Source organism: Mustela erminea, chromosome 10 (genome assembly GCF_009829155.1).
Source record: "Mustela erminea isolate mMusErm1 chromosome 10, mMusErm1.Pri, whole genome shotgun sequence".
In the NCBI taxonomy this organism is placed as follows: Eukaryota; Metazoa; Chordata; class Mammalia; order Carnivora; family Mustelidae; genus Mustela; species Mustela erminea.
In genome coordinates this window covers 30,889,079-30,907,434 of record NC_045623.1, presented here as the reverse complement: position 1 = coordinate 30,907,434, position 18,356 = coordinate 30,889,079, and the positions used below count along the sequence as shown (strand labels likewise).

The 18,356-nt window shown below is 35.5% G+C and overlaps 1 protein-coding gene and 1 pseudogene across 9 annotated transcripts in view; one reads left to right on the top strand and one right to left on the bottom strand.

The window, feature by feature from the left end:
• The first annotated feature begins 36 nt into the window (after positions 1-36).
• Positions 37-18,356, top strand: part of CCDC18 (coiled-coil domain containing 18) — a 110,752-nt gene continuing 92,432 nt past the window's right edge. For 4 of the 9 annotated variants that reach the window (XM_032301650.1, XM_032301654.1, XM_032301649.1 and 1 more), the window contains exons 1-6: positions 1,434-1,673; positions 2,574-2,709; positions 3,202-3,376; positions 6,081-6,239; positions 10,813-10,919; positions 12,587-12,715. In XM_032301650.1, the coding sequence (XP_032157541.1) occupies positions 1,646-1,673; positions 2,574-2,709; positions 3,202-3,376; positions 6,081-6,239; positions 10,813-10,919; positions 12,587-12,715 (734 nt within the window). In that variant the 5' untranslated portion in view covers positions 1,434-1,645. The other 5 variants (XM_032301652.1, XM_032301651.1, XM_032301653.1 and 2 more) reach the window with 5 other exon arrangements.
• On the bottom strand, positions 3,639-3,747 carry LOC116568436 (annotated as a pseudogene).

Below are 18,356 nucleotides of genomic sequence, written 5' to 3'. Positions count from 1 at the left end.
GCGCTCCGCCTCACACGCGGGCGGCAGATTCCCCTGGCTCCCCTCACACCAATGGGAGTCTTTGGGGTAATTGTGGGAAATGTAGTTCCGGGCGAGCGGGCTTGGACGCGCTCGCAGACCACGAGCCCAGACAGGCCCCACCCCTTTGCGTCGCCACACGCTGAGCCTGCGCGGGGGGCGGGGCTGCGGCCGGGTAGGCGCGTCCCCAACGGCTCCCGCGGCGGTTCGAACTCGGTGCAGCGGTGTTCCCTCGTTCCCCGCGTGGAGTGTTTGATGCTTACACGCCCTGACCTCGGGAGAGGGTACGAGGCTTCCGAACGCGGACGAGAGCGCGGCGCGCGCTGTTGTCAGGTGGGTCTACCTCCCAACTACGACTTGGGTGGTGAGTGACTGCTCCTTGGAGGGTGAAAACAGGCCTACCTGGGGGGCACCCTCGGACGCGCTTCGAGTCTTCACCCTTGCTGCGGACGTTGCTCTGCAGGCTTTTATTTTACATGAGAAATCGGAGGAAGATGTTCTGTTTTAATCCGCTTCTTTCAGATGAACGTAGGATCAGTGCTGTCAAATTGAGAGTTCTTGGTAACCGGACCATACGCCATAAATCTATAACCCCCTTCCCAAACGAGGAATCTTTTTTCGACTACAGCCCATCCTTTACGTACAAGGTTTATAAAAAACACCTGTTTTTCAGTGTTGACGGGTGTGCGTGAGCGTAGAGCTACCGACGCGTTATTAGGACCAGCAGAGGATCTGATCAGGGCCTGTAGGTAGCATGATGCCCTTTTCCACATATGTAAAGGCAGTGAAAATAGACTTTTATAGCCTACTATAAGTTGAAGGGAAGAAAAGTGTTCATCTGAAAGTAAATGGCTCAGCAGGAAAAAAAAATTAAAAGCAAATGTATTCATTGGTACTTAAGAAGTTTTAGGGAATTGTTACATTAAGATACATAGAAGAGGGGCGCCTGGGTGGTTCAGTGGGTTAAGCCTCTGCCTTGGGCTCAGGTCATGATCTCAGGGTCCTGGGATCGAGCTCCTCTGCTCAGCAGGGAGCCTGCTTCCCCCTCTCTCTCTGCCTGCTGCTCTGCCTACTTGTGATCTCTGTCAAATAAATAAAATGTTAAAAAAAAAAGATACATAGAAGATGTTGGATGTAAAACCTGATTTAGTTTAAACTTAGTATCGAATGACATTTTGGAATTTATCCAGCTTGTCTGTACTACCCTTTTTTCCTTCACCATCCCATAGATGATGTTGAAAAGATAAAGCAGTATGGGCACCTGACCCATTGACTTTTGTATGGGAGAATCTTCTCACCTAGGCAGAAGCAAATTTGTGCAAACGAAAAGGGAGAAAAGAAACTTTTTCTTAGCTCTTACATAGCATCTCATTTAATTTCCTGCCACAGTTTCTTCCAAAAAGGTGAGAGTTTTCTTTTTAATCTTCCTTCTTACATCTGAGAAATTTTGCGTGGGGAATAAATTTGCTATTCTATTTTAGCTGGGTGAAGGGAGGGAAGGGCAATTCAGCAATCTTCATTTATTCACTGAACATACTGACCTGTAAGTGCCTTACAGTTCTCAACATAATACATAAGACTCCTAACCTTTTGGAGCTTGAGATGTGGTCAGAATTCTAGAAGGGTGATGAAAAAGAGGTGCTACAATGACAAAGGTAAATGGGATCTGAAGGAAGAATGTAGTTTTAAGATGTAGAAAGATCTACAGTAGTAGAGATTTTAAAGCCTTAGTTTTTATTATATTAATATGTACTTTAATACATAATGATTGTATGTGTTAATTGTTAATAATAAAATGTGGCCTTTTATCACGATTTTTATGGGTAAAGGTTATTTAGTAGAGTATTCACAACTCTAGAGATACTCACCAGTTGAAGAAAGAAAAACTTTTCTTCATGTATTTCTGAGTTAACTTGCCAAATGCGATTTTGATCTCTATGATTGTGATGCGAATGTCTTTGTTTTTTTAGTTTTATAACCATTGTGAATGGGAGAAGGAGATAACCTTTATTTGGTAATAAATTGCCATTAAGAAAATATGAATGACTATAATGATACCAATTTTGTCAGATTTCCAGAGATTGTAACTTGATTTTATAGGTTCAAACACCTCATCTTGAAATTGATCTATGAGTTAGAAATTACAGTATGATATAATTAAAAGGTCTTTGGATCCTGATGACTTAGGTTCAGATCTTGTTGCCACCATTTACAGTTTATGTGACCTTAAGCAAATTATTTATTTTACCTTATTTTTAGTTTGTTTTAACTTTAACATAGAATAACAGTGTTTAATGTGCACTATTGTTAGAAAGATTAAATGTGCTTAAGAAAGGGGTACTATTGAACTTTCTATTTCCTTGGCTTTACACTGCGGAGAAACTCATTGTAACTGTTTTTTTTTGTTTTTTGTTTTTTTTTTTAATTACCATGAAAGATTGCACAACATTTGAGATAAATAGAAAAATAATGAGTTGAATTCTATTAATGTGAGAGTATTTTGACACCACAGATTCTTTCTGGCAAGGTACAAGAAATACACTTCTTTTTTTAAGAAATGGAATCTAGTTCATCAGAGTACTGTAATAAAGACAATGAAGAAGAAAGTTTGCTTGCAAATGTTGCTTCCTTAAGACATGAACTGAAGATAACAGAATGGAGTTTACAGAGTTTAGGGGAAGAGTTATCCAGGTACGTAAGTAAAATCACATATGCACTTCAGAATATGACTTTAATTTATGAAAGTAAAATGTATGAAGTTTATTATTATATATTGTGTTTTAATAGAATAGAATAGGAAATAATCTATAGTCTTTAATGTAATTCTTGGTTTAGGAAAGAAAATAGAAGTGTTAGAGAAGTGTTTATACATTAAGTAAACACCTGTACTATATTAGGACTCAGAGTATAAAATATGTTTTGGGCTTAATTAATCTTTTATTATTATGACTACTTTTTGAATCTTAAGTAATTCTAGCGTAGAGTCTCTAAACTACACAGATTGTTTGTTAAAACTCATTACAATTTATTAAGAATTTTAGTTGAGATTGCTCTAAGTTCATAACTGATGTGATTTCCATCACAACTTCACGTGCTTTTCTTTCTGTTTTCTTATTTAATGTATAGAAATTTGGAGTGAATACTTAAATTAGGAACTAAAATGGATTTTTCTTTTTTCTCTAGTGTTAGTCCAAGTGAAAATTCCGATTACGCTCCTAATCTCTTAAGACCTGAAAAACTCATTCTGGAAGATCTTTCTCAGCCTCACCAGCTTGGACTTTTGAATCACATACCTTATAAAAAAGTTTGTAAAATGCCCACTGGCAGTACTGATTTTCCAAAAAAGCCAAGAGATAAGGTTATTGTTTTTAGACCTGTCTACTTAAAAGTAACTTTAGTTTCAGACCTGTTTACTTAAAATACCTTTTCTTTGAGTTTTTTCTTTAAATATCTGTTTATGCTTTCCATAGTCTTTTACCATTGTGCTTAAGACTCTTGAATTTAAATATTATGGTTCTTGTTAGGTCCTAACAGGAAAGTAGTTGCTGTGGTGTATTATTGTATTTTTAGACTTCTATATTTATTACTTTTTTGCAATTAAATGTTTTGTTTTCCCAAGTAAATGGTAACCCCTGTGATTTTTGGCACTCTACATAATAGGAAATCAGTTATTTATTAAACTGATAAGAACAGATACTACACTTGATCTTAGCCAAGTGGTTAAAATATATTTAGTATATTTAGCGTGGGTCATGTGCTATATGATAGTGTAGCACTGTTCTCTTTTCATTATCCCTAAATTTTGTGCATGATCTTAGACATCTTTACTGGTCTGGAACTTTTTCCTTCTGTCTTTTTTTTTTCTTCAGTCCTATTATCTACCTCCTTGTGTTTACCTTTTTTCCTTATTCAACCCTTCAATCTCCCTTTCCCATCTCTTTTTCCTGTTCTCTATTATCTCACTGCCAGCACACACGCATGCATTTGTTTGCATATGCACATCGTAATCTTCTTTCATAAAAATGTGCTCTTCCCATTTTAGGAAGCTAACAGTTGAGAGGTTTTCTTTTCCTAAGAAAGCTGCTTATGAAGCTTTGTGAGCCTGCAAGTTAGAAAATAAATTCAAATTCCATGTCTTCAAAGACTGTGTAATTCTATGAAATTTGATCTATATTCTAAATCAAATTGCTGATCATTTTTGCTACATATATGCTTTAATTGAAATCATTGTGTTTTACCCTAAACAAAATCAAAAGACTAATGACAAATTGGAGGGGAAAGTATTGATGATGCCTATTAAAGACAGAGAGCTAATCTCTTTAACATGGAAAGAGCTTCTAGGAAGAAGATGAACAACCCAATAGAAAAATGAACAGAAGACATGTATGAAACAGGAAATTAAAATGGTCTTCAAACAAATAAAAGGGTGTTCAGTCTCATTCATAATAAGAGAAATTCACAGTGAAACTATACTTAGGTACCAGTTCATACCTATCAGATATTTGACACTATATTTTGCTGGTAATATTAGGAGGAGATAGACATTCTCATACATTGCTGGTAGCAGTGCAGAATGATACAGTCCCTTATGGAGGGGCATTTGGTAATGTTTCCCCAAATCACACATGCTCTTACCCTTGACTTGAGAATCCCACTTGTAGAAAGGTACATGACAGGTATGCCTGCATAAGTACAAAAGGAGACTTTGTCATAACAGATTAGAAATACCTCAAGTGCCTATCACAGGGGATTGGTTGAATAAACATGCAGTGAAACTGCAGCTCAGGTGGGGAGATGAAAGGAGTTTCTAACTATCTTGATTATGGAGAGATTGGCAGGATATATTTAAAAAAATGCAAGGTACAAAATGACGTATATAGAATGCTACTTTTTGCATAACTCACTGTGAGGGTGGGTAATTTGTATTGCTTGCAGATGAAGGTGGAAACATGAGAAGACTGTGTTTAAGACCTAACCTAGCTTTCCTATATAGGCAGTTCCCCATTATTATTATTATTATTTTTTTAGGATTTTATTTTTTACTTGAGATAGAGAAAGCATGAGTAGGGAGAGGGGCAGAGTTCCTGCTGAGCAGGGAGCCCAGTGCGGGTCTCAATCCCAAGACCCTGAGATCATGACCTGAGCCATAGGCAGACACTCAGTCACTCAAGCCACCTAGGTGCCTCAGTTCCCTAATGTTTTTTCTGTATGATTGGTGTTATACAAAAATTTATAAATAAGAAAATTAAAGGGGTGTTTGGGTGGCTCTGTTAGTTAAACATCCGACTTCCACTCAGGTCATGATCTCAGAGTCCTAGGATGGAGCCTCATGAGCCTCCTGTTGAGCTCTGCTTCTCCCCCATCCCTCTCTTCCTCTCCCACTGCTTGTGCTTGCTCTCTCCCCCTCTCTCACACTCAAATAATTAAAATCCTTAAAAAAACCACTTGTTAAATGGTTACTTACCTACTAAAAATGGGAATGAGGCTTCTGCATATACTTTTTATATAGTTTTGACTTGAATTGCATATTACTTTTTTAATAATGAAATCATGTCTTAAAAACCTCAACCCTCATGAAAATAAAAAGAATTTATTATAAAATATATATTCAGATGTATAACAAAAATGTGTATAAAGAATTTGTTTATTATCCATTTTGTTGATCCATTTTGTTGATTTATTATCCTTTTTGTCATTTGGATTCTTTCCATTATCTCTTATGGACAAGGTAGGTATGAATAATTCTTATATTTACAGGTGTAAAAGTTTTAGGTTTATACCCAGGACTAATATTGTTGAGTGTTAGCATCTTCAACTTTACTGGATAATACCAAGAACTTTCCCAAATTGTACCATTGTTTTTTAAGCTATGCTTACTTATGTCCATATTCACCAGCCGTGGAGGAGAGAGCTGATTGTCCCACACAGCCTCACCAGCACTCACTAAACATCTGAACTCATTTTCTGAGTTAGTCATTTTACTGACAGTTGTTCATCATTTTCCATTACCTAAAAGGCTTAATGAAAGAATCCAAAATAGATTGCTCTTTTTAATTTTTCAGATGTCTTTTTCATCTGCCCCCATGGATCAGGAGATCAGAAATCTTCGAGAGAAACTTAACAAACTCAGGCAACAGAATGCTTGTTTGGTCTCACAGAATCATTCTTTAATGACTAAAATGGAATCTGTCCACTTTGAATTAACACAGTCAAGAGCAAAAGTATGTTTTTTGAAGTGGTGACTATGGCAATGGAAAGTACTTTGAATCATTTTAAGATTTAGAATTGGAAAAATAGTCCATGTATTGGCTTAATGTGTTACATATAATAAATTTTATAATGATAATATAGGATCAACATGGAATGTTGGAGTCTAATTTACATGAGTTTAATATCTGCAAATGATTTAGGAGAGATTGTATTTACATAAGTCAGAGCTTCTTAAAATCTTAAGATTACCAATTCATGTGGTTTTCTTTTTATAGAGAAAATATAGCTTATTTATCTTCCTTTTTAAACTAATACATTCCATTGTTGAAACTTTGAAAATAGAAAAGGGGAGAAAGATCACCCAGTTTCCACCAATGAGAAACTACTTTATTGGCTTATTACATAGTTGAATCCAGACTGTTTGAATAGTTTTCATTTTTCCTGTGTTTTTTAACTTCGTGCGTAGTCTGAGCATTTCCTTTTTTCAAGATTTTATTTATTTATTTGACATCGCAAGAGAGATCACAAGTCTGCTGAGAGAGAGGGGGAAGCAGGCTCCCCGCTGAGCCGAGAGCCCAATGCGGGTCTCAGTCCCACGACCCTGAGATCATGACCTGAGCCAAAGGCAGAGGCTTAAACTTCCCAGCCACCCAGGCAATCCTGAGCATTTTCTGATGGATAGTCCAAGCATTTTCTAATATATTTACTTGGCTTCTCCCCTGATCATTTTTTTAATCATAGCTTTGTTTCCTTATGTGATTATGCCATAATTTAATTAATAATTCTCCTTTTAAGTGGCTATTTTTTTTTTAAGTAGTCTCTACACCCAAAGTGGGACTTGACCTCATGACTCCAAGTTGAAGAGTTTCATGCTCTACAGACAGCCAGCCAGGCGCCCCTAATGGTTTCCTATTTTTTGCTGTATGATTGTAATTATACAAAAAATTAGAAACCAAAATGTCCAATAATAGAGGGATGGTAAATTACAATATATCCATGTAAGGGATTGCTACAAAGCTTTTTTTTTGAGGTTAAATAAATCAATTCTAAGATCCAAAGTTAATAATACATGAAAAGGCACCTAGAATCTGCTTAAAGCATTCAAAAACTGTTACCTAAAATATTGAGTGGTAGAGGAACATTACAGAGCAACACACATAGGCAGGGTGATCCCAGTTTTGCTTTTTATTAAAAGAGCAAATGTGTCTATATGTTTGTGTCTATGTATATAGGTATATATAACATATATAAGAATAGAAAGACTCCACTCCATATTGTTGATAATTTTGAGAGGGATTGGAATGTCTTGTCTCCGGCGAGGCTTTCACTGTTTCCTTTTATATTTGTATTGTTTTAAGTAGTAGGGTTATGGGAGATCCTAATTTTTCTTTTGTGTGTTTTATTTTTTTTTAATTTTTAAATTTAATTTTATTTTTACTTTTCAAAGATTTTTATTTATTTATTTGACAGAGAGATAGAGAGCACTGGTAGGCAGAGTGGCAGGCAGAGGGAGAGGGAAAAGCAGGCTGTCTGCTGAGCAGGGAGCCCAATGCAGGGTTCGATCCCAGGATCCTGGGATCAAGACCTGAGCCCAAGACAGACACTTACCTGACTGAGCCAGCTCTTTTGTATATTTTAAACAAAAAGTGCTATTGGAGATAATTCCAGCCTAAGAAGAAAAAAAATACTCCAATGAACAAGAAACTTTTTTGTATTTGGGATTATTTCTAGGATAGAATTTTAGAATAACCAAATTACAGGGAAAATTTTTTTTCAAGATTTATTGTACTCTGCATTCAGTATTATACTGAGGTTTTTTTTTTTTTTTTTTACATTTTATTTTTTTGAGGGAAAGTATTTTGTTTTTCTTGATTTCTCACAAGGTTACCTTTCACTATGTTTGTTTGCTATGTAATTTGTTCACTTTTTTTTTTTTTAAAAGATTTTATTTATTTATTTGACAGACAAATAAGAGCAGAGAGCCTGATGCTGGGCTTGATCCCAGAACCCTGGGATCATGACCTGAGCTGAAGGCAGAGGCTTTAACCCACTGAGCCACCCAGGCTCCCCTTGTTCACCGTTTTTGTTTATTAATGGTTTTAACTTTCCTACCAACTATAGATTTTTTTTTAAGTCATAGAAGCTTAATTATTTAAAGGCAAAGGGATATTAAGAGAACTTTACTAATAACTACCAAACCAAAACATAGCATTTTGTTCCTTTCTTTTAGTATGTAGACATACCAGTGGTTATTTATTGTATGTAATAGGAGAATTATTTATAGTTATAAATAATTTACAATTATTTATATTTTATTTGATATTTTATATATAATATATATATTTATGTTTTATATTATATTTTATATTTTACTTACCATGTCAGCATTTTCTACATTTTCTACATTGCCTAACAAAATATTTTTTAGGGAGACTCCCTTTCCTAGGGCAGGTCTTAGCTTTTGCTGTTGCATATATACCACTATTGGAAATCTTGCGCTGAAATTCCTCATTGTGTCAACCAGTATATTCATAATTTATCTTTCCCAATGTTTGTTACACTTTTGGAGCCAGGCATCCTGCTCTGGGCAGCTTATTGCCCCTCAGGCCTGCTGTCCGACTGCTCTCCTGAGACTCGTCTTTGATATTCTAGGTTGGATCTACTGTCCCTGGATCCTGTGTCTTCTTCTTTTCTTGGTTTAGTCTTTCTTTAAGTGGAACATATTTTTCTAGTAAACCCCCCTTGCATGTCTGAAATGTCCTAATTTCTCCCCTACATTTGATTTTAGGTTGAAAATTATTTTGCCTCAGGATTTCTAGGACATTGCTTACTTGTCTTCTATCTTTTGCTGCTTCTCTGAAAAGTCCAATGCCGTTGTGAATCAGTTTTCTTAGCATGTAATTTTTCCATTGTTTTTCCTTTTATGGTAGTTTTAAGTATATGTGCTGCTGAAGCGAGCACATTATGTTAGTTTTAAGGCTCTTCCCTCTTTCCTTGGTGTTTCAGAATTTCAGAATGACATGTCTTTCAGTAGACCTTTTGTTTAGTGAGGACCCTTTCAGGCTGAAATCTTGTGTTCTTTAGTCCTGGAAATTTTTCTTATGCAATCTCTTCAGTAATATTCTTCCCTCTGTTTTCTTCTGTTTTTCCTCTTAGGTGATCACCTCTACTGGCCCTCTAACTCTTTCAACCTTATAATTTATTAAGTTTTTTCCCCTCATGTTTTCTATCTGCTTGTCTTCCTGTGATACTTTTTTTTTAAAAAAATATTTAATTTATTTATTTATTAGACAGAGATCACAAGTAGGCAGAGAAGCAGGCAGAGAGAGAGAGGAGGAAGCAGGCTCCCTGCTGAGCAGAGAGCCTGACGTGGGGCTCGATCCCAGGACCGTGGGATCATGGCAGAGGCTTTAACCCACTGAGCCACCCAGGCACCCCCTGTGATACTTTTAAAGAGATTTCTCAAAACTATCATCTACCTGTGTTGAATCATATTTTAGCTGTCATATTTTTTCATTTTCCAGATTCTCTAATTCTTTGCTTTGTATTGGATAATATCCTGATGCATCCTCACTTAGCTTTCTGCAGATTTAATGATGTGTGTGTGTGTGTGTGTGTGTGTGTGTGTGTGCATACTTGCCTTGCTTGCTGCCAGTTGCCTCTTTGTTTTGGCCTCTGACTTATAGGTTAGAAATGTTTTTGCAGATGTTAGTGTTTTAGGTATTTATATTTAAGAGAAAGGCACTTAAATTCTGTTTAGAAGCTCTGTGTATGAAGGTGAAGTTTGTTACCCACTGAGCTTTATATGTTGGTGATATCTGGGGAGATGGCTCTTTTGTAGGGAGATACCTTAGCTCTATCATCCAGTGTCAGTATGTGAAGTCTTTTCCTTTGGAGCTGTTGAATTTCTCCAGCAAAGAATCCTTTAATTTCCCACCTGTGGGATAGCCCTAAATCAGATCAAGTAAGTAGTTGGAAACTGACCATTTTATATTAATCAATTTGTTTATTTATAAATACTTCATCCCTGTTCATCATTATACATAGTTGCCCAGAGTTCTAAACTTTTCCTGTTCAGTTTCCCCAGGTAATAAGTTTTCTCTCTCTTCTTGATAGGCCATCATTTGATTGTTGGTGTTTTAGGAATGGGAAAAGGAGTGTTGACTTACCGACAGAGATTTTGAGCTGTACTCCAGGTTTTCTTTCCTGGACCTATGCTTTTCTGTATTTTCTAGGTTTTCTCTAGTAAGCATGTATCCTAAAATAAGGTCTTAAATTGTAAAAAGATTCAATAGGTATTTTTTTGTTTACTTTTTTATGATTTGATCTTTTATATTTAATTTTCTGATTTATGTGAAATTTATCTTCTTGGATGTTGTCAGTAGAGATTCTCCACCCCCAACCCCAAATAGCTAATCAGTTATCTTGGAATATTAAGAATAGATAGGGTGAGCTTCACATTGACCAGTGATTAGGGAGTTATATTGGACACCCTCATCAGTCAGAAAAAGAAACAAAGTACCAATTAGATTAATTTATCTTCTGACACGAAGTGCTCTAAAACTTATTTTGTTGTTGTTTTAGGTTTCTATGCTTGAATCTGTTCAACAACAGGCAGCCAGCGTGCCAATCTTAGAAGAACAGATTATAAATTTAGAAGCAGAAGTTTCAGCCCAAGATAAAGTTTTGAGGTAAGTATACTTTTTTAAGGATTTAAAATTTTTATTTCTTCTGCTTTTTGGTATATCTTGTGAAATCTGTACCCCAATAAATCTGTAGTGTCCTGTAGACTGTCTTAGAACTTAAGGAATCTGTTCTACAATCCACCATACCTCCTCTTGGCTCCAGGATGCGTGATGTTTAAGGGGGCTAAAAAAGACTAAATCTTAGCTAAGATGCTTATTTACATGCTTTTATTGAAGATGAACTCGTTCGTTTCTTGCCTCATGCAGTAGTACATACTGGTGCTTCAGTGGGAGGTCAAGAAATAAAATAGAAGGAATCAGGCACCTTATAATTTATCCCCTTCTTCTGCTTTGAATAAAATGAGAGCTGTATGTGTACTAAATAGCCCATTACTTCATTTTGATGATTCTCAAAGTGTAGTTCTGGGACCAGCAATATTAGCATCTTCTAGGAACTTATTAAAATTGTAGGTCTCAGGGGCACCTGGCTGGCACAGTCATCTGACTCTTGGTTTGGCTCGGTTGTGATCTTGGTTGTTAGTTTGAGCCTTGTGTCAGAATCTCTGCTTGAGATTCTCTCTCCCTCTCCCCCATCTTCCTCTCTCTAGAATAAATAAATAAATAAATAAATAAATAAATAAATAAATCTTTCTTAAAAATTGTAGATTTCAGGTTCTGTCTCAGATTTACTGAATTACAAATTCTAAGAGATGAGACCCAGCAATCCGTGTTTGAATAAATCCTGCAGGTCATTCTCATGTACCCTAAAGTAATTTTTCATTACCATCAGTCTTGTAATTTCTTTGTATTACATGTTATTTTCATTTTATTCCTAGGTATTTTGTATTTTTGGTTGTTGTGAGTTTGTTCATGTTCTGTTCATTGATGGTATATAGGAAGGCTATTGCTTTTTGTATAATAATTTTGTAATTAGAACTATTTGTCATAATCTTTTATTCTAATTTATCATTTGTAATAATTTATCATTTTTGTAATTAGAACTATTTGTCATAATCTTTTATTCTAATAATTTATCATTTTGAGTCTCCTGGATTTTCCAGGCAGCTAATGATAGTATCAGCAAAAGAAAGAAAATATTGTCTTTTCAAAATTTATACTTACTCCTTTTCATTATTCTTTTTGTAGCTGTTCGAGAAATCATTGAATATAGTGGTGATAATAGTCATTCTTATCTAGTTTCTGGACTATATAGTTATGCTTCTAGTATCTGACTATGAAATAGGATATAAGCTGTTTTTTCAGATATATGTATTATTTCATTCCTTATAAAGATTCTTAGTAGACAGATGATGAATTTTGTCTATCTCTTATTAAATAATGGTTTCTCTTACCTCAGTGATTTAAAATGATAGAATTCTTAGTATTGAGCTATTCTTGCATACGTGGAATAATCTCTTTAATAGCCTTTTAAAAAATTTTATTGGGATGTCTGGGTGGCTCAGTTAGTTGAGCATTGGGCTCTTGGTTTCTGCTCAGTTCATGACCTCATGGGTGGTGAGATGAACACCACCCCCACCCCCGTCTGGCTCTGCAGGGAGTCTGCATGAAGGTTCTCTCCCTCTGCCCATCCCCCCACTTGCACACACATGCATGTACACACTGTCTCTCAGTAAATAAATCTTTAAAAAATATATATATCCTTTATTTAATAGGGAGGCTGAAGATAAGTTAGAGCAGAGCCAGAAAATGGTGATTGAAAAGGAGCAGAGTTTGCAGAAGTCCCAAGAAGAGTGTATAAAGTTAAAGGTGGACTTACTTGAACAAAGTAAACAAGGAAAGAGGTATGTGTTTTCAAAGCAAATTTTAAAACAAATTGTTTTTAAAGAAGGAAAAAGAATATATTACCTATTTAAAATCATAGCTAATTTTTTTTTTTTTAAGATTTTTATCTATCTATTTGACATACAGAGAGAGATCACAAGTTGTGAGGGAAGCAGGCAGAAGGAGGGGGGAGCAGACTACCCTGCTGAGCAGAGAGCCCAGTACGGGGCTTGATCCCAGCACCCTGAGATCATGACCTGAGCTGGAGGCAGAGACTTAACCCACTGAGCCACCCAGGCACCCCATAAAATCATAGCTAATTTTTAAAGTGAAAAAATTTAAGTAACCTGGTGGTAGGATAATTTAATGTTCTTTTTGTCTATTAATTGTTTTTTCTTTTTCTATTAAAAACTTCATATTACTGGCATTCTGGATTGGGATTAGAAACCTAATAATGATAGTCAGTATATTGATATTTACTTATTTCTGAAATTAAGTTTTATGAACTACATAAAATTCATGAGGAAGTGTAGTTGGGTCTTCCTTTAGGAACACATAAGTAATGCAGAAGTATTTATTTTATATAAAACACATGTTAAGATAAAGTTTTGTAAGTAGCATTGACTAAGGAACCGTTAACTCTTAATGTCAATTAACTTGTAAACAGATAGGATTTAAATTTTTTAAGGTTAATAATATTTTCTAATATCATTATATAATTGTAGCAGTTTTACACAGGGTAAAGTGATAATCTGCATTTTGATCTTCAAAAAAATTTTTTTTTTCTTGGGGCTCCTGGGTGGCTTAGTCACTTAGACATCTGACTCTTGATTTCAGGTCAGGTCATGATCTCAGGGTAATGCGATCAAGACCCTTGTTCAGTTCCATGCTCAGGAGGGGCCTGCTTGAGATTCTCTCTATCCCTCTGTCCCTTCCCCACTCACATGCTTGCACACACTCTCAAATAAAAAAAAAAATAATAAAATCTTTAAAAAGCTTTTTTTTTCTTTTTCGAGTTTTTATTTAAATTCCGGTTAGTTAACATACAGTGTAATACTAGCTTCAGGTGTAGAATTTAGTGATTCATGACTTAAATACAATACCCATTGCTCATCACAAGTGTCCCCCTAAATACCCATCACCTATTTAACCCATCCCCTACCCACCTCCCCTCCATCAACCCTCAGTTTGTTCTCAGTAGTTATGAGTCTGTTTTATGGTTTGTCCCCCACCCATCCATGTTCATCTGTTTTGTTGCTTAAATGCCACATATGAATGAAATCATATGGTATTTGTCTTTTTGTGACTGACTTATTTCGTCTGAAGTAATACTGTCTAACTCCGTCCATGTCATTGCAAGTGGCAAGATTTCATTCTTTTTGATGACTGAAAAATATTCCATTGTATATACATACTGCATCTTCTTTATCCATTTATCAATTGATGGACATTTGGGCTTTTCCCATTATTTGACTATTGTCGATAGTCAAAACATTGGGGTGCACGTATCTCTTCAAATCAGTATTTTTGTATCCTTTGGGTAAATAGCTAGTAGTGCAATTCCTGGATCGTAGGAAAGTTCTATTTTTTAACTTCTTTTTTTATTTAAAGTAGACTCCATGCCTAGTGTGGAGCCCAGCACGGAGCTTGAATTCACAACCCTGAGATCTAGACCTGAGGTGAGATCATGACTCAGACGCTTAACTGACTGAGCCACCCATGAGCCTCTATTTTTAACTTTTTGAGGCACCTCCATACAGTTTCCAGAGTGACTGCATCAGTTGGCAAAGTTGTGGAGAAAGGGGAACCCTCTTACACTGTTGGTGGGAATGCAAAAAATTTTTTATTTTCAAAAAAGGTATACCATGATAAAATAAGGTTTTGAAGAAAGTTTTTTTTTAAGAAAGTATTTTTTGAAAAGTTGTCAGAGATAAGTTAAATATTTGTTTGCATGTGCAATTAAACTTCTAAAAACCACTTGAAATCTTTAAGTCATTTTTCCTTAAAGTAAGCTTGGAAGAACATTTTCCCACAGTATTTGGTTAGTATAGTTCAAGTTTCAGTATATATTTGGATGGCACTATTACTTTGTGGAAATATTTAGGTTTTGGAGTCAACCAGATTTTATTTCTCAGTGGCTCTGTTATCTTGGGCAAACTGTTTGACCTTCTTGAGCTTTAGTTTGTTCATCTGTTAAATCAAGATGATAGTATATCTTTGTGAAGATTAAATGAGAAAAAGAAATGTAAGGTGCCTCTTAATAAACACTAACAAATGTGGCTATTTTAAGTGTAAACTTTGGGGTTAAACATTCTGAAATTAAGACATACTCAGATAAATTTTTACTTATTCAGATAAACATTTTGTATATGGTTATTTGAAATAGTGAAATGATAATACACAAAGACTAGCTTCATAATATAGCTAAGAAAAAGTACAGAGGAAGAGTGACTGGTTATCTCTGTAAAACTTAAATAAGAGATAATTTTTATGGAAGGGTGTTGACTTTGTTTTCATACATTCTGGACAAGGCATGGAAGTATGAAAGCATCACTGCTAAGAATAGTAGGGAGTTTTTTGTACTTATAAATGGATAGATATAGTAGGAAATGAGGCAAGAAATTGTTAGGCCAAAGTGTTTGTGTTTTAATCTGGAGAGCACATATAGGCAATTGATATTTTTAGGTAGAGATATGATATTGAAATTTTTGAGAGCTTTTTGAAACTCCATCCATCTAGAATGGATGTTGGCATTCTAAAATTGGAATCTTTGCAAAGACTTGAAGATTAATCATAATCATAATGGGTTAGAAAACTAGTATAAAGGAAAAGATTGTTTAGCTTTATGCTGTTTATAAGAGACATACCCAAAATATAAGGACACAGAAAAATTGAAAGCAAAAGAATTAGAAGAAATATTTTAGGCAAATAGTCACTAAAACAAAGTAGATATAGCTATATTAATATCCCACAAAATAGATTTAAGTTCAACAAGCATTACTAGAGTTAAAATTACTCTTATAGGGGTGCCTGGGTGGCTCAGTTGGTTAACTGTCTGACTCTTGATTTCTGTTCAGGTCATGACCTCATGGTTGTGAGATCCAGGCCTATGTCAGGCTCTGTGCTGGGTGTGGAGCCTGCTTAAGATTCTTTCTCCCCCTCTCCCTCTGCTCCTCTCCCCGCCCCAAACCTCTCTCCCCCTCTCAAAAAACAAACAAACAAACAAACCAAAAAAGGCTCATATATAATGTTTAAATAACCCTTAAGCAGAAGCCCTAAAGATTCTGAACTTGTGTGAATCTAATAGTAAAATTTCAAATAAAATGAACAAATCTGTAATCATATAGGGAACATTTTTACACATTACTAGGAATTGTTAGGTGAGTAACAAGAAAGCTAGAAGTTGAAGAGTTCAATGACAATTAACAATCTTGATCTCATGTGTATATATGGAAACCTATACCCAACAGTTTGAAAGTTCACATTCTTTTAAGCACTTCTAGAATATTTATAATCTCTCACCTCACTGTGGCAAAAGTGTGAGTTTCAACAAACACCAAAAGATTGATATGTTTTATATATTGCTTTCTCAGACTGTTGTACAATTAAATTAGAATGTAATCCCCCCAAATCATGTATGTTTGGAAATTTAAAGCCGGCCTTCTTGATACTTATGGAGCATTGAAGAAATTAGATAAAGATTAGAAAGCTCTTGAAGAGGAGTGATATAAAAAAATATCACAGCTCATGGGCTGCAGCCAAAGATTCTCTTTTATTATTATTATTATTACATTCAGTTAGCCAGCATATAGTACATTTGATGTAGTGGTCAATGTTTCATTAGTTGTGTATAACACACACACACCCAGTGCTCATCATCACACATGCCCTCCTTAATACCCATACTCTCCCTTCTATAACCCTTAGTTTGGTTCCTGGATCCAAAGCCTCTCATGGTTTGTCTCCCTCTCTGATTTCTTTCCATTCACTTTTCCCTCCCTTCCCTTATGATCCCCTGCACTATTCCTTATGTTCCACAGATGAGTGAAATCATATGATAATTGCCTTTCTCTGCTTGACTTATTTCACTCAGCGTAATCCCCTCCAGTTCTATCCATGTCAATGCAAATGATGGGTATTCAGCCTTTCTAATGGCTGAGTAATAGTCCGTTGTATATGCAAACCACATCTTTATCCATTCATCTGTTGAAGGGCATCTTGGCTCCCTCCACAGTTTGTCTATCGTGGACATTGCTGTTATGAACACTGGAGGTGCATGTACCCCTTCTTTTCACTACATCCGTATAGCCAAATAAATTCTTAGAGGAAAATTTTTAGCCTCCTATGTGTATGTTAAATTAATATATGAGTGAGAATGAATGAGTTAAAACATCCAATTTATATAGTCAAAAAAAGAACAGTAGAAAAAAGAGCATCACAAGAAAAATAAAAATAGAAGTATTGTAATAATAAAAGATGAAATGGTGGAATAGAAAACAATAGAATCACAAAAACCTAAATCTGGTTCTTTTCATAATGACCGAACTAATGGGTACCAGATAAGATTAATCAAGGAGACAAGGCACAAAAGCAATACTGGGATTGAAAAGGAACTTCTAAATTACAGATTTAGCTATGATTTAAGAAATAAGACCAAATACTATGAACCATTGTAGTATGATAAATATGAAAACTTAGACCGAATAAATGACTTTTTAACAAAATATAATTTAACAGAATTTAAGAATAAATTGAAAACGTGAATATATAGCCATTATAGGTATTGAATCAATAGTTAAAAATTTGCCTACAAGAAAGTAAACCAAAGAAAACAATGGTGATGACAAAAGGAAACAGGCCCATTATGGCCCACAATATCAAGTTTTGGCAAAGTTGTGGAGCCCTTGGAATTCTGATATGCAGGTTATGCAGGGGGCCATTGGGGGGAAGCATCAGGGTTTGTCAGGAGGCAGAGAGAGTTGGGAGAAAAATATGAACAGGAGATGTTATTATGGTGTCTGAGAAGGAGCAGTTAAGGCAGGGTCAGCAGGTTTAGGTTTGGTAGTATAAATAATCTCAATGGACTGAGTGTAAGACTGTCCTGAGTTGTCTAGTACCTGGTCCTGAGGTAATTAGGACAGGGGATTATTGGCCATGAGTGTAAGAGCCAAAGACTGGAGTGAGGAACTGGCTCTGGGGTTGATTAGTTCATTTATGAAAGGTAAACTTCCAGGTGAGTAATTTCCTATCTTTAAGAATTGGCTAACCCTGGGAGGGCCAGTCTTCCTAGGATCCGTAAGGCCCCACATATCAAAATGTCAGAATAGAAGGACATACTTAATCTGATAGAGAAAGTTATAAAATGTTACTGAAAATTTTAAGAAAGACCTAACTAATGAAGTATATATCAGAGATTGTTTTGACAGCACATACTAAAATAAAGCTATATATACTATTTTTTTCTGGAAGGGAGCCTAATATAAAATTGTCAGTTTTTCCCAAAATAATTGATACATTTAATACAATTTCAATCAGTATCCTAAAAGATTTTTGGTAAACCGTATTGAACTGACCCTGAATATCATATGTAAGAACAAAGGTCTAAGAATAAGGGAGACAGTTTTGAAGCTGTAGACCAAAGTGGAGGACATGCCTGTAGAT